Source organism: Chlamydotis macqueenii, chromosome 7 (genome assembly GCF_036417535.1).
Source record: "Chlamydotis macqueenii isolate bChlMac1 chromosome 7, bChlMac1.mat, whole genome shotgun sequence".
Classification (NCBI taxonomy): Eukaryota; Metazoa; Chordata; class Aves; order Otidiformes; family Otididae; genus Chlamydotis; species Chlamydotis macqueenii.
In genome coordinates, this window is record NC_141562.1 from 22,810,240 (window position 1) to 22,827,701 (window position 17,462).

Here is a 17,462-nt window from a genome sequence, read left to right on the forward strand (position 1 = left end):
GAAGTACCTCATTTGCAGAGCCTGTGCCCTCACTGCTGTGGGAGCTGTTAGTCATAGAGAATAAACACGTTCCCTGATGTTCACCTGATGGGGGTTGGCGAATGCTTCATTGACCTTCCATTCTTTCCCTTAAGGCTCAGTGAGGCATAGGGTAGGTCAAGGATTGGAAGTTATTTGAATGCAGATGTTGATGTCACATAAGCTCAGATTTCTTTCTGTGATGCTCAGACGTCTGTATTACATACGTGCCTAATGCTTGACTGAGATGCTTTCAAATATACTTTGACGTTCCCAACAGTGCATGCATTCATATGAACCCTGTTCCTCTTCCCATTGCGCAGTTCTGAGGGAGTGATGGCAAAGGCAGCAGCAGGTATCTTAACAAACATGTGACCTATGGAGTAGGCTTGAAGAAATTTTTTTGTTTGTTTTTCATCCATGATACTTTGAAGATTATAAGCTTGTAGAAGACCAATTGAGATCCAACTTCAAGTGTTATGACTGAAAATGGACTGATAGTTATTTACATTGTGATCCTACATAGTAGTTAAGTTGCATTTTTCTCTTTTTCAGCATTGTTTGAAGATTTTTAATCCAAAAATGCTGAGGTATATTAGTAATACAGTTTCTAACATTAAAAAAAAAAAACAGTTTTAGGTACAGATCAGCTTTTCCTCACATTTTCATGTGTTGACTGTTAGTCACAGCTATAATTTTCAGTCTTCCATGCATAAAATGCTTCCTACAGAAAACTCATTCTGTATCCTGTGACTTCTCTTGTGCTTTACATGTACAATATTGGCCTTCCACAATAGCAAATCAGTCTTTTTGATGGACAATGACCAACTGAACTGTTTTAATAATGAAGAATTTGGAATTGTCATCTAGCTTGGTCTCAAGAGAATGAGAGCTACTGACAGGGTTTCATGCCTGAGTATAAGGAGTGGTGTGGAAATCTATCCCCTTAAGTACTTTTTTTTGTTCTGATGAAATAGTTTAATTTTTCTCTGCCTTAAGTGTTTCTGCTTTTACCACACTTGGATCTGTATTATCTCTCTGGAATTTCTTACTGCTAGCTGCAGTCATAATTTTCATATCTAAATCCCACTCAACTTATTATTTCCCTTGACTTTTATATCTTTAATTCCCCTCTACCCACTAGTAATTTGATTTCATTAATGATTCTAATATGACTAGAATTGTCAAAATCAGAAATTCATGTTCTAGCCCTAAGAAGTGAAAGGTTTTTTCTTCAGGTTTTTACATTTTTATTATTACTCGTTTTACTGCCTTACTTAGTTTAAAAATTTCCACCCAAATGTAATTTCATTTTCCAAACTGTGTTTTGTTGATTTTTTTTTTTTTAATGTCTTCCATGTAGAACTTCATCTCAATTACTTAAAGCCTGCATCAGACTTGTTAACTGCATATTTGTTCTCTTGCACACATTTCTTTCTTGATCTTCCTGCTTAACCCTAAGAAAAGCAAGCATGCCTACAACAAAAAACATTCCTGCTTATGCAGCAATGATATTATATGGTTAGTTTATTACAATTTAACTTCTACGAAGCGATATATAGCTACTGAGACACATTGTCCCCAGAGTATCTTAAAGATGACTATTCCTTAACAGGTATGATGTAGGCACCGTTCCTTACATTTATTTAAAAGTACATCCTGTCAAAGTACATCCTACCATCCTGTTTCCTAACTGTGGATAAAAGCCATCTATAATCAGTCTGCATTAGAAACGTGTAACATTGATTTGAAGATAATATACAGAAGTAGGCATATCTTTTTTTAGCTACTGAATAACATCAGTGCAATCAGTATTCTTCAAACAGGCATTTTTAGTAAGTCCAAATGGACTTACTGAAGTGTAATTTTCTGCCAAGCTTCCAATGACACTTCTAGTGATGCAAGTATTAGCTTGAAAGTTAACAATGAAAAGCATATCATTTGCAGTCAATTACAGCATCCGAATATGAAAGAAATATACTTTGAATAAGTAGTGTGCTAATAACAAGCTATGATTTGCAGACTTGTTCTAATTTTTACTATTGTTGTGCAGATAACATTGAAGTGGCTTATTTAAAGACCTTGACCAAGGATGATATTATACAGTTCTACAAGGTAAGTTAGTCATGTAGTTTAAATGTTGCTTGGAAAGAGATACAGATGTAACTGGATGTAGTGGGAACTATGAAAGCATATACTTATGCCTGTTTTAGCTAGATTATATGATTGATGCAGATACTTTAATAATAATTTTGTTTCCTGAATCTTAGTTTAATGGCAACTAGCATACTGTAAAAATTGTGGAGAAGGATTGGGTTGTGGTGGTGGGTTTGTTTTTTTTTGTTTTGGTTTGGTTTGGTTTTGTTTTTTACCAGCTCTTACTATTCTCTTATTTATCCTTTATGAATAAAAAATGTGCTGCTCTATGACCAAGCTTGGCCAAAATTGCTAATTTTTTTTTTCCCTTCAAGTGGTAAATGATTCAGCTTATTTTGTGTGCGTGAATTGTGAATGAAACGGATATTTTTAAAGCTTTGTTCACTGTAAATCAACACCTTTTTTTTTTTTTCTTCTTCTTCCTCTCATAGTTAGGCAGAACAAAGGAACAGCATAATGATGCAATAATTGTACATTGCAACTCAACATGAAGTTGCTGGATAGATACCTAATTTACACAACTGAAATGCTAGGGGAGGTCTCCCCCCAAAAATTAAATTTGGAATTTGGTCTCATTCCTTCTGTCTTGTAACAAATTTCATAGGCAATGGTAATTCACTATATTGCAAAGTGTACATATTGTTTTATTACTTACGGAGCAGCTAATAAGCTCAGGGAACACTTTGAAAAATAATGCAGAAGTATGTCTTTGGAACTTACTATTGGATAGAAAAATTTCTGCCCATGAAGCAGCATGGGTATGTGTGTATCTATGTGCTCTTTTATTCTCTCTTAGGGGGAGCTGATGTCTTTCAAAATGGTTTCTCTTTTGTGCTCTGTCTTATCCTTTTCACTATCTAAGGTCATTTTTACATTACCATCTATTTTTATGAGATTTAGTCTTAATGCTTAAAACTGGTTATTATTTACATGGCACAGTGAACATTAACATCTTTGTTTTGGTTTGGTTTTTAATAGCATGATAGTATGGGTGAAGATATGCAGCAAATACAAACTTAGTAAATGAAATTTCAGTAGCTGTTGTTTAATAAATGATAACTTGAACAAGTATCCACGTTCTGGTTTTGTAGGAATCTGTACTATTTTGCTTACACTGATGCTCAGTACATGATTATCCAGTATTCCACGGCAGAAATAACTGTCTAAATTGGTGAGCTAGTCCAGCTGAGTTTAATAACTGTGTTCAGGGTGATGTGCTTCCAGCAGGCTGCTAGGGATTGACAGTTCTGCAGAGATTTTAGGTTGCATTTCTGATACTGTGATAGTTAATGACTGAATTCCTATTACTTCCAATTTCTCTGAGTCCCAAACAGTTCTTAACTTGATTCTAAAACAGTTTAAAGTACAATATGGGTGATGTTTAATAATATTTGAAGGGACATCCCAAAATTCATCCCTCATTTTAAAGCTTAAATTAAAATGTAAGTACTCTCATTCTTTTTTTTACTGCTTTATAAATATGTCTGAGTGATACTTCCCCGACTTGATGTTTTTTGATGTAGGTGCTGTTGGCAATAGATGCTCCCAGAAGACACAAGGTATCAGTACACGTCCTTGCAAGGGAAATGGATTCCTGTAAGTACTGTGCTGAATATAGTATTTAATCAATTCCTGTTAAAGCAAGTCATAGTTAGACACTCATGTTATATGATACAAATGCACTATCAGAAAAACTCAGTTCTGGAGATTATATACTTTTCAGAGGAAAAAGTATTTCTTTTTATAGGTTTTTCTTCATGTAGGTGCTTCAGATTTTCTGACTGATGTTTGTGACTAAGTTCTTCAGCCATTCTAAGTATATTGATATTAAAAAAATAGATCTTAAAATAGCACTTCTTTTTTTATTCAATAGGATAGTTTAAAACAAACATAAAACTCTACAGGGAAAAACGAAGTTAGGATTTGCAGTTACCAATACAATGTGGGTTGTTGTTTTTTTTTTTTTCCCCTTGATAAGCAATGAATGTCCACAATTTTGTTCAGGCACTCTCAAATGAAAACAAACAAACAAACAAACAAAAACCAACCCTCTGGGAATGTCAAACATTATATTTAAACCTGAGAAAGTCAAAGTTTGTTTAGGTTTTATTTTCAAATAATCTAGATCAGCTGTGCATTGTAAACTGTGTTGTTCCACTTTAAAATTCAACAAGGAAAAGCTTAAAAGCATTTCTGGTTAATATAAATAAACTGAGAGGAAAAACTTCTACGTTGTTTTGTGTGTATTTTTCATCAGTTTATACTGGACTTAAATTCCAACATGTAACTGGTTGCAAAATCAAGAATATAAAAGACTTGTCTGTAGAACAGAAAGAAGTAGATAGCTGTTCCTTCCAGTCTCACAATTATTGATTTTTATGGTACCATGGAAATTGTAGGTCTGCAACTAAGTAAGGAAGATTTCCTTCGAAGCATCTTTCCAATTTTCATGAATAATCACTGCTAAATAGAAATAGCTCTAATACTTGTCCTATCTAGAGAAGACTTTTTAAAGTGTAGTAACTACATTGCCAGAATGGTTTATTATTTGCTGGGAATGATACCTTCCCAAGACAAGGGCGAGCATGCGAGAAAACCTAACAAGTGGTTACTCTTACAGAGATGACAGCAAAATATTCTCTCTACATACTCCCCAGTCCTAAACCATTTAATCTGGCATGTGACCTCTCTCCTGCCATGAAGGAGAAATTGTGACTTTAATGCATTACCCATGGGTCCAAATGAGCATTCTTCCAAGTGCAGGTGCACTCTAGAGATTAACACAAAGGAGGAAGGCTAAAAAGTTTCCCGCAGAAAACCCATCCTCCTGGAGGCAGACACACCGTTTCCTCCAAGAGTGGAAAAGAATTGAAAGGTCTGGGATTTTAGGAGCGGAAAGCACTTTAACTCCCAGGGTGAAGGTTAAGGTTGAAACTTGAGTGTGGAGGTAGAAGGGGAGGTTTAAGGAATTTAAGACTAGAAGTTCTTACGGACAAGTGGATTGGATGCAGGAAGAAGTTTTGGGAGGCTGTAGTAGGGCATGCTTAGGGGGACAGACAGGGAAGACTTGGGGTAGCTATCAAGAATTTTGGTACACAAACTAAGCCCTACGCCTCCATAGGCACGTCCTTACTAAAAGGCATGCTGCTGTAGCATTGCTCTTGTTGCATATACCGCTGGCATTTACTACTTTTCTCATAATTTGTACTGAAAAACAGTTTAAAGTCTTCATTGATCAGCAGATTAGCAATTTTTATTTTTACAGTCTCTTTTATACGTAAGTAAAATGAATAAAAGCCACTGCCTCAGCACATGTTCTCAAGTCAAATCATGAATTAAGCTGTTTGTATTTCTGAAGACAGCCATGGAGTATAAAAGCAAAATATTCAGAAAATCTTTTTTTAGAGATAGTTTAGAATTAATAACCTGTGCTTTATATAGATACCTGTCTTGCAAGAGAAAACAGTTTATTATGTAAAAGGTACTGATTAAATTATGGTACTGAATTAATTTTTGGTGATGTTAAATAGGCCCGGTTGTTGGAGAATTTCCATGCCAAAATGATGTGAACCTGGCACCAGCACCACCACTACCACAGGTAAAAAGAAACAATACACAAAAAATCCCAGGCTGTATTCTTAATGTGGAAGTTTAATATAATTAAATATAAGTTTACAGGGAGAAACAAACTTCTTGAAATTCATGCTCTTGTGAGGCTGAAGTTTCAGTTCTTTTCTATATGCACTGTCATCCTCAATAACAACAGGGATTTTTCCTGATTTTTTTTTTAACAGTCTGTCCTGTTACCTTTGTTCCTTTTGTTCCACTGAAATGAAAGCTAATAGTAGTAGTAAACTCCACTGAGTGTCTGCACTATGGAGTAAATACAGATTATCATCATATACAACCAGTACTTTCAGACAATAATATGTACCAAGTGTCAAAGAAACATGCATATGCATCAACAAATTTATCACCTTTGTTTAAAAATAAACAAAACAAAACAAACTAACCCCAAACCACCAACAACAAAACCAACTATCTGGTCATTATCTTAAAGCTTAAAATATTAATGCACATTCCTGTCAATGTGTAACCTGTGGAAGAAGTAATTTGATAAATACTCATACAAGAATTGCAGATTTCACTGTGTGGTTAGCTATGATAGTGCTGGGCCCTTCCTGGACCGTAAATGAATCTTCTTGAAGAAGGATGGTAATGTTTGTCCCAATAGATAATTAACTTTTTTCAATGCAGTAGTAGATCTGTGTTCTTACTCAGGCCTTATAGGTGGAATAATCACCATAGGTGGAAATTTCTGTATGAATTATATGTTGGATATATTAGACATTATGACTGAAATATTAAAAAGTTACTTGTTACTGCAACTAAAAATAGTAGCTCATTGAATTGCTATTGTTTTTATGATCTTACCTCTGACACTCAAAGGATAGGTGGGATTTCTGAAGTAGAATTTGTAAGTGAAAAGACAAGCTCTGCATTTACTAAAGTTCCTGCCATTATTAGTAATGCATTTATGGCATTAGAGCTATTGTTTTAAATTATCTAAGGTAAACATGAAAACATTTATTTCATAAGAGATAATACTATATTTTGGGAGACCCTGTAATAATGAAGAGTGAATCACTAATATTGTAGAAGAGAGCAAGAAAGATGTATTTATATGTAGATGTAGCAAAAGTTAAAATGAAAAGCAAGGAATTTCTCACTTTTCTGATTAAAGATACTGAGCAGACTTTTTATTGCGTACACTTCTTTGCAGCCAAGTGTGATTGAAAATATGACAGAATTCAAGCGCAGTCTGCCACTCTTTCCACTGGTGAAACCACATATCAATTTCATGGCTGCAAAACTGTGAAGAGCCCCACTGGATGAAGAAATGCAAATGATGAGTGCTGACATGGTTTCAGGGGACTTCATGATGAACAAAATTATTAAAGATCATTAGGGTAAATGGTTCTGTCCATTATGAAAGTCCTGAATTCCTTCGTGGTTCATTTGACATTAGCTGTGTGTTAGGGATAGAGAGTATATAAAAATCAGTTGTGGTCATGTGTCATTTATATTACAGACAACCTGTTGAAAACCAAAATCAACTGAAACAATAATAATAAAAAACTTGTAGATGCAGTATATTTTTTAAATAGTATATCCCTTCAAATTTTTACTTTGATAAAATAACCCTCTGAGAAAACAAAATTGCTTGAAGTATCCTTCCTACTCCTGAAAAACACCATTTAGTATCCCAATAATGATCTTATTGGGGGCTGGAGGGGATAAGAAAAGTAGGTCCTTTTTGGGATGGGGTCAACAATTTTTCTTAAAAATAGCAACTTTCACATTTTTTTGAGGTGGCATGTTGAATGATACTTTTTTAATTGATCCTTAATGCAACCAACATATTTTCTATTTAAGTTTTATGAAGACCAGTGGGGGGGGGGATAAAAAAAAAAAGGAAATTTGCAACACAGTAGTCTAAGTGAGAGAATTGTCTTAATGAGAATAACTGAAGATACGGGCATGATTTTAATCTTTCTATACAAATTTGGGGACATTTTATATTAAAACTTGTAAAATGCTGGAAACACTTCAATATTACCTCTTTTTTTTTTTTATTATTATCAAAAGTGTTGTCCCAGTCTCTTGATACAGTCAACATCCTGTTCAGTTTTTCAATGTTATTGTGAATTGTTTCCATTTGGTATACAAAATAGTTTATTCGGTGTCATTTTTTGTTTTCAGTTATGCATCTACTGATGGAGAACTTGATCTATTTTGCCTCACTTGTTACGTTAGGTCTCAATCCAGCAAAGTACTTATTAGTGCAAATAACTTTAAGCACGTTAGTTCTTGACTCAAGAACAGGTGAATGTCAAATGTGGGCCCTGTAATGAATCAGATATGTCGCTGTTCTGATCTGTGTGGGTCCTTCTTGTCCTTCAGGAAGGCATTTGGGACAGTGCAGTACTGGGTTAGCCGTACTGCTGTAGTACAGGGTGTGGTTCAGGTTACATCACAAAATGTTTGTTCCTACTTCTTCTAAGAAGGCTGCGCAAAACCCAGAAGGATTAAGAATTACTTTGAAATACTATATGTATTCAATAATTTAATAAAATGATAAAACAATATATGGGGTCTAATCTTCACCAAGTTAATTGAATTCTGCAGAGTGGTCTTGTGCTTGAGACAGCCAACAAATAGAAAAAAAGTAAGAGAGCGTCTTGCTAAGTTCTCCTAGCTGGTTACTGCATAAAATTGATTGTAATTATTCAGACAGCATAGAGAATGCAAAGCACTGAAGATACAAAATCTGTCCATCCAGGGCTGTTACTGAGAGTTTGCTTCTTATTAAGAGAAACTGAAACTAGGGCCCAAATGTGACACAAGTGTTGTCATACGTGAGAATCCTGCTGTATTCGATAGGGCTGTTGTTGTCATTGAATCAATGTTCTTTCTTACACTGGCTCTGAAGCCAAATTAACAGGGTAAGGGCCTTAAATGGTTTTCATCCGAGAGTCTCTTCTAATACAATAAATACAGTGTATTTAAAAGTTGTTTTAAAGGTTAACCGTACATGTTTCAACATCTTTTTAATAAGTGTGATAGTTTGTGATGTAACCTGTTGCCAAGGAAGGCCACTAGCTTATTTTGTAGCCTGAGGAGAAAAAAAAACAAATATAGTATAAGCAAAAACAATAAAGATGTCCGTTCACCACGTTTTTCATGGATCTTTCACATAAAATGGGATTTTTACCCTCTTGCATTTCACTTCTGTTTATAGTTTTCCTTTAGTAAAAGTGTTTGTATTATATATAGGAAAAGTTTTGACGACATATAAAAATATATATTTTGGGATTTAGTATTTAAACATACCACTCTTGCGGTGAAGAAAATGAAATGGCTTCTATTGTGTGTAAAAATAAATAGATACATATTCATGGAAGTACTATCAACTCTAATTTTAACAAACTATATAAAAAAATTGGAATAGCAGTGTATTTAACATAAGCTCATAAATCATGTTTTCCAGAGGAAAAAATATAAAATTTCTAAGTTCTGTGACTGGATGTGCAAAACCATGTAGTTTTCCAGCAACTCTTAGTTGCTTTTAAGTGTTCTCCAGCATTTTACAGTTTCTGAGTTTGATATAGCAGTAAATTTTTATAAACTCAGGCATACTAATGGGTTCATTTTAATGGATCCAAAGCTGCAGTGTCTACAAGCAATAAAAAACTACCTAGAATACACTGTAATTCAATTTTAGTGCTTGATAATTAGTTTATGTAAGAAAACCATAAATTATTATTACATAACTGTAATTTTTGCAAGTGCTATTTTAAGCAGTTGATGTGGAATTGGGTGCATGTGACACAGCCAGTATGACAGAGTGCTAGAGTTATTCTGTTTACAATAAACAAGCTGAATTTAACGTTTGGAGTTCTTAATTTGTTTCATTTTAACTTTTTGCATACTGGTAATGTTACATCTATCAGTCTATGCATGTTTTTTACTATATGTTAATTGTGATTTTCTGCTATCCAGTTGCTTGGACTAGTTAGGCTGAGTAGCGTTGCTGGAGAAATGCTCCCAGTCACTTTTAGGGTAGTTTCAGAGGACCTCCCCATGTGGTATTAAGTAGAGTCACCTCTGTTGCTCTCTGAGTGTATGAAAACAATATAAAAGTAGACATACTTGCAGAAGACAGAATTTTAATTATCAAATCTGAAATTGTAAATTCAGAGCATCACTGCAGCTAGACTGAATCATGCCTAGTGCAGATTTACAGTGTTGCTTTTGAGAAATTACTTTCCCTGGTTATTTTACTTATTTATGCACACCAAAAAATTAGATTTCAAAAGGTTAGGAGTAAGTGTGATTGTTAGTAAATTGTGTCAGTTCTGAATTCTGTCAGCATAAAGATACAAGTCAGCAGGCACTTCTGCTGTCCTAATGGGCCTGCTTGAAGTAGTATCTGACAGGAACTTTAAAAGGACAGGTTTTGTCCTTTGCAATGGGAAGAGTGGTTGGTACTCTCAGCAGAGACATAAAAGGCCTAGAATCCACCTGGAAAATTATTTGTCCCCAACATCAGGGCTCTCTTTCTCCACTCCCAATCGTTAGAGATTGCTGTAAATCTTGACTCCTTGGCGTTACAGTCTTATGCAAAAAAATCAAGCATAAGCAAACTTACTTTGACTATTACTGTTAGCCATGAAAAAAAAAATGTTTGAGCTTTTTCAGAATACTATTTAAGCACTTGGACCTGAACAGCCCTTACTGATAATGTGTTCCACATCACAGTGTGTGGAGAAAGCATTACACACCTTTTAAACTTCATTTATTATTTTCTAGCTATTTTTTAAACATAAAATCAGCAGAATTTTAATCTACCTTCTCTCTACCATTTAACTGACTTGTATGCTTTTGCTATAGGTCTGCTGTAAAATGAAACATTTTTATCTTCTACACCTTTCTTCTTATGTTTTTTTCCATATCTTTTTCAATATCTGACCATTGAACTGATATGATCATCTACAGTGACACCTGGGTCCTTCCCTTGAGCCAATACCTAATTTAACATTCAAATCCAACTCTGAAATACTTTATTTTCAAGTCAATTTTTAATATTGTTGCTGGATGCTGCACAATACAAGGCACTTCTGTGCTGTTTTAAAGTCAGAAGAGATCAGAAACTCAGGTACCTTTCATGTAATATCAAAAGAAGGCTGCTCTATGTAGATTATCCTGAAACACTTTTATTTGAAACATTTCAGAGTCTATTTACCATTCACAGAACATACTCATAAGTTACAGTGTGTGCTGCTGATGGAATGTAACACTAACAGTATGTGAAATCTGAATTGCAATTCAAAGGAAAAAAACTAATGCCAAAGGCCCAGCAGAATGAAAAATGTCGTAATTAAATCAACTTATTTGAATTCAAGCATCTAAACAATTTAAGACTGAAAATATTTATGGCTTCTTACATTAATATTTCTAAGCCACCCCAAGGCTGTTAACTGAAAGTGCAGCATGCAAGGATGTACACACCACACTGCTGAGCATTTGCTGCTGTTAACTTTTAGGACTCCCTCTTTAGTGATATACCACAAAATTGTGAATTAAATTTATTGAGTGTTTGTGCAATGGATGAGGGAAGATACAAATGGACTTCAGGTTACTGTTGCAGGGACCGAGGAAGTGACTAGGCTTAGCCAGTGGGAAACTCCAGTGAGCGGCATCCAAGTTTAAATCGTGCATCTTTCTGAGGCTTCACCACCACCTTACTGTGTGTTAGACTGCTTCCTTCTGCTTCAGATTTCCATTACAGCTTTTCATTGCCTGCTTGGTTTCCCTTTCAAGAAGGGGAGCAAGAAATCGTGGTACTTTTCTAGTGACTGACAAAGACATGTAAACTTTTCACTGGAGCAGCAGCTGGAACTCAGGACCTGCTTCCAGCCCTCCCCTACACCCACACCCAGAGCTGGGTGTCCCATGGTACGTGTGGGCTCACACATCTACATGTTCTGGTGGTGAATGCTCACTCTACAAAATTAGAACAGGTTCAACAGAAGGGAACGAGGAGGTTCCCAACCTACATTACTAACCTCCTTGGAAGTGGGAAAAATAGGCTAAAGAAAATTCTAACAGAAGGTGGAAACGAGGTTCATTTTTTGATAACTTGCACTAACCACTGAATTGTGCCATAGAACAGGCTTTTTCTATGAAGTCTGTTGTACAGGATGAACTCCTGTGACAAGAGAGACAGAAGAACACCTGCTTGTCAGTTCCAGGGAGATGCAGGAGATCAGTAGCAATGCATTTTACATGGTTACAGCTGAGTCATGTCAGAGCATGTGCAAAACAGTATTGTGTGATATCAAATGTAGAAAATGGAGGTGTGTACAAATGTTAGTGAAAGCTGAGACTGGACTTTGAATATCTAAATTTTGGATGTGATGCCTTTTAGTGGACAGGAATCTTAAAAATTTGCTGTATAGCTATTAAAGTGGTGCTCTTGATAAGGCAATGTTGGAACTGGTTTAAAACACCAGAAACGTGTAAATGTTTCACAGCAGTACTGCTCAAAATACTTTGCTTGGTATTTTTTAAACTTTCAAACTTGCTTTGGAATGAATTAAGTTTAGCAGGACAGGTTTCAACCCAAATAATTATTTGCACATGTCTGCAAAAGCCAGGGAAGGTCACAACAGATTAGGGCCCATCAGTCCTCTGGAGGCAGTAAGCTGCAAACAGTTCAACATTTCCCCACTTCATCTTTTGTCATTACAATAACTTTTAGCCTGCTAAGACTAGTGTGTTCCAAGCCTTCTGCAGTACTGGGCGGGGAGGCAGGGGGGCGGGGGGAATTGTTTCTTATGACCACTTACTGCAAGTGAAGTTCTCCATTTCGACCGTGAGATACCCGTATCATTCACTAGCACATATGTGTTAAGGGTGAAGCTTCAGGAATCTGAAAGAAATCTATGCAGATAATTCACCCATTCACAGATTTGATTAATACTGATTTCCATATAAAATTGTAGGAAGACAAAGTAATTGTGACAGTTCTGCGGCTTTAAGTGTATTTTAGGCACACAGGAATCTGTATGTATAACTGGATCTGGCATCTCCACAAGCTGATTGTTTAGTTCTGATACTCTGCGTCATCTTCAAAGGCAGAGATGTCCACTGTTCATCTCGCGTTGCATCACAGCTGTCTGACCAAGGTGAGATGACCAGAGAACTCTCATTGTCCCATCAGCCAGAAGCATCATCAGTGTCCCTTTAGCACTGGCACGCACCGGGTGTGGGCTACATGCGTGTTCTAGGATATTTTTGCTCTGATTAGAACTTATCTTCTAATCATGGCAAGCTTTATCCATAAAATGATACAAAGATGGCATCTACAGTATGTCTAAGCCTGGAGAGCCATACTGGACTGCTGCTGAAGCTCAGCAAAGTGGGACATGCAAGCAAGTAGAACTGCTTCAGAAATAATTTGAAAACAGGTGCTACTCAACCGCAGCAGGAGACTGATCTGCTGTTGTATGCACAATATGATTTTATTGCTGTGAATAATCTAATAAAAATGTACCTTATGCAGCCTTTTCCTGGAAGTAGGTATATTTAAGAGTGGGATATCTTGTAGGCTTTATGTAACTTGAAGAATGCATATAAAAGGATGCTTGTAGTTTGAATTTTTAACTTGAATTTAAATGTCAGTAATCATTAGTTTAAAGATGTTATGAATGTGAAAATACAAAAGATTGTATTAAACTCAGTGTATACAAAATGTAAGAGTGAGCTGGCGTGCTTGCCCACACTGTCAGCCACTTAATAAAGATAATGTTGAAATGGAAGATAATGCATATAAGTGGAAAGCAACTAGTTGCATGCCATTTTGCACTTCTTGTCTGATAATCATGTCTATCTATCCTTTCATTGTGTATAAATTATAAATTTCTGTGAAAAGAGATCATGTGTTATGTCTGTGAACTACTAATGCACAGCTGTGGCACTGTGTAGCTGCTGGTACATACTAAGCTTTTTAAATGTTGAATTGGGTAATTAAGAGTGAATACAAGACCTTATTTTCAGGACAGCTTGCAGTGTCTTAACAGCCTAAGTTTTTTTGAGCTTTGAAAGCAGCAGAACAAAAGGTAGCAAAATCTCTCATTGATTTTATTAACTCTATATTCTCTAGTAAACAGACAAAAAAAAGGGCAGTTGAGATAATTTGGAGATTAATAACTAAATACTTAAGCTGGCCTGAGAACTGGAGTAAATGTGTTGCCCTGTAGTATGCTGATAGCCCTAGATTATAAAACATGTATATCTTCCAATGGTTTTGGCATAAATTCTGACTAGTCATTTAAAATAAATAATGTTGTAATAGCTTAATTAGTCATGGAAGTCTTGTAACATTGATTTTTTTTTTTGTTCTTTAATTTGAGATCCAAATTTAGAGTCTCAGCCTTGTACAGAAAGAACATTAAACAGAGTCCTATAGTTTTGTATCTTCTTGGACTGAGCTTCAGTTTAGTGATGGTGTTAGAGATGTGACGGAGATCTCTGACAAAGATGCCAGGGAAGCTGCCTTGCTATTCCCAGAAATCACCATACACCATGCAAGCAAAAAGATAACTTAAACTCCAAGATAATATATACCTGAATTTGTAAAGTATGCATTTGCAATGTAATTCATCTATCACTTGTTCTCATGCTGAAGTAAATAATACACTTTCCCAAGCTGTGTGGAAAGATTTAAAATATCTGGTTGTTCAGCAGCTCAGGAAGAGGTAATTGTTCAGAAAATGAACTGCAACACAAAATCAAAACCCAGTGTAGATTTATGTGGGTGATTAAAGACGACTGTAAGGGCTAGCACAATCAGTAAGCTTAAACTGTTTTACTTATTCTGTTGGTAATTTCTGGTTCATTGAAAATGCTGAGGTGCCCTTATACATGATAACCAGAAATGTTCCGGCAACAACGTGCATAGTCCTGCTAGACTCCTACTGCAGGAGACTGCACAATTTGGAGAGCTGTAATGTGAATGGATGGTACTACCATCCACAGACCAACAGCAGCTCTTTGATATGAAAAGCTGAATTTGTAATGTCTCTTCCTGGTTCTCAAAGTATGAATGGCTAAAGGTACCTCCTGGTTCTGGCTAGAATAGAGTTCATTTTCACCTGAGCTGGGAAAGGAACTGGAGCTGGTGGCACCTGTGGCTGGGGGACACAGCTGGGATAGGTTACTAATTGGCCAACAGCTGGGACAGTTTACCCAAATTGGCCAAAGGGCTGTTCCATCCCATGTGACATCACGCTTAGTGTGGAAGTGAGGAGGGTGTTGAGGGGAGTCTCCTGCTGCCTGGGAGGAAGCCAGGCATCAGGATCTGCTGTGAGCTATTGTACTGTCAATTACATGCTTCAGTATTTTCTCTTTCTTCTCATTTGTTTGTCTGTTTTCCATCTGTTGTTTTCTTCTGTTATTCTCTTAAAACTTTTTTTTTTCCCCTCAACCTATCAATTTTGCCTTCTTTTCTTTACCAATTCTCCTCCCTGTCCTGCTGGAGAGTTGGGGCGAGCGAGTGAGAGACTGTGTAGCTTGGTCCTGAGTGGGGCTCAACTATGACAAGGTATCAGGAGAAGAGAGCGATCCTGTCTTCATTGCCCTTGCAATCTTGGATGCCTTGGGTAGACAGTAAAGTTCTGGTCTTTGATAGAGCAGCAGCTATATCAAATTAATCATCGAATGGTTTGGGTAGGAAGGAACCTTAAAGATCATCTCATTCCAACCCCCCTGCTCTGGGCAGGGATGCCTTCACTAGGCTAGGTCACTCAAAGCCCCATCCAGCCTGGCCTTGAACGCTTCTGGGGATGCGGCATCTACAACTTCTATACTCAAGAGGTCTTTCCTTTGGTTCAATTTAATATTAAAGGAAGTTTTAATTATATCTCCTCTTTTGCAGTATTTATAGTGCACTAATTAGTACTATTTGCAACCAGTTACCTGTGTCTCCAGGTAACAGCTATGCACATGTATTTGAAATTACCTGTGACATCTAGTCCCTCATATTTGGCACGAACAACACAACAGAACTGGTTGTTTCAGTTACGGTGATGCAAGAGAGTGAAAGACCTTAAATTCTGGGTTTGGTGGGGTTTTTTTTCGTCCCTTGCTGAATCTTTAGAGCTGGCACTTACCAAAATATTTTTTTGACCTGGAAAGTCAAGTAGAAGTCACTTAATTGACCATAAATGTTGAACTCTTTAGTGTCATTGTTACAGTGATAAATTTAAAAGTAACATCATATACTTAATTTGCAGAGGGAACGTTCAGGTTCTTGATGCAGTCATGCACGTTCAGTAAATACTTCCTACTTTTTGACCAGGCTGGGGTAAGGGAAGACCAGGAAAGGAAGAATTTATTTAAAAAAAAAAAAAGTGTCAGTTTTTGGTTTTTGTTTTTTAGGTTTTCTTATCTGTTTCAAAATTTAAAGAACATTTGGTATGCAAGAGAAGTCAAATGTCATAGCTTAATTTGTAGAAAGTGTCAAGTTTTTAAAACAGGTATAGTTAATTTTTTTCATGTAAAATTTAATTTTCATTGCTTGGAAAATAGCATACATTTCAGACTAAAAATGTCAGCTTAAATGATTCACCATGAAACAAGAAGCTTTTGTGGTATCTTTCCTTCACACTGTAATTAAAATTCTTCTTGGTGCTATACGATACAACATTTACTCCCTATAACAATGTGAAGAGCCGTGTGTCTCATCTTTGTGCATGAAAATTATTTTCTTCGTTCTGCTGAGGAAAATTGTTTGTACTATGCTACAGATAAAAACATAAAGAGACTTTTAAATGCTTATTCGGAGAAAATAAATCACTTTTAAATGGCTAAAATTGTCCAGATGTGTATTTTATAAGGAGCAAGGCCTCGTGAAATCTTTATCTCCTCCAGTTTCGCCTCTTGTTACGTACCCTGTCCTGCCTGCCGAGGGCTTTCCAAGCCGGCCGTCGGCCGCGGGGCTGCCTCTTCTCCTCCGCCATTTGCCGACCCCTCACCCGGAGGGGGCGCGGCCGGACGGTGCGCGGCCGCGGGGAGGTGCCGCCGAGCTGCGGGGCCGTCAGGCGGTGAGAGAGACCTGGCCTGTGCCGGGGTGTGGGCGGGCGCCGGGCTGGCTTGGGGGTGAAGAAAGGCCTCGGTTCGGTGATAGAGAATGGCGGGGCGGTGGTAATGTGTCCGGCTGGCCGGGGTGGGGAGCCGCCGCCTGCCCCGCTGCCGCGTGAGGTGGAGATAGGCGGGGCAAGATGGCGGCCGACGGCTCGTGGCTACAGGCGGACAGCTGGGCAGCCGGGGCTCCGCAGGCTGCGTTTTACCTCACAGCCGACTTTTTTTTTTATTTTTTTATTTTCTTTTTAAATGAGGGGGAATGTGGGGTGGGGTGCCCATGAATTAAGAGGGAGTTAATTTGCAGCAGCGTCGAGCACAGCAAGTGGAGCTGTGGCTTTGTCGTGCATTCAGTGTGACACTGGCCCAGTGCCCGTTATTCCGAGGAAAAATACATATACCAGGGCATCAGGCGTCAGATTACCTACATTCCTCGGCACTACAGGCCACCGGTGCTGCTCGCTCCCCATACAGCCCAGGGGAAGGTTTTACTTGTGGAGTGCTTGGCCCTGTAGCAACAGGCACCACAGGGAAACTAAGGAAAATAGCAGCAATTTTGCCTTCGAAGCAAGTTTTAAAGA

The 17,462-nt window shown here is 37.2% G+C and overlaps 1 protein-coding gene across 7 annotated transcripts in view; it reads left to right on the plus strand.

Moving 5' to 3' along the window:
- IDE (insulin degrading enzyme) overlaps positions 1–9,625 on the plus strand; it is a 68,276-nt gene extending 58,651 nt beyond the window's left edge. For all 7 annotated transcript variants that reach the window (XM_086751835.1, XM_086751838.1, XM_086751834.1 and 4 more), the window contains 4 exons: positions 2,072–2,133; positions 3,699–3,771; positions 5,706–5,773; positions 6,959–9,625. In XM_086751835.1, coding sequence (XP_086607961.1) covers positions 2,072–2,133; positions 3,699–3,771; positions 5,706–5,773; positions 6,959–7,054 — 299 coding nt within the window. In that variant the 3' untranslated portion in view covers positions 7,055–9,625. The remainder of the gene's footprint in view (positions 1–2,071; positions 2,134–3,698; positions 3,772–5,705; positions 5,774–6,958) is intronic.
- Positions 9,626–17,462: the final 7,837 nt, after the last annotated feature.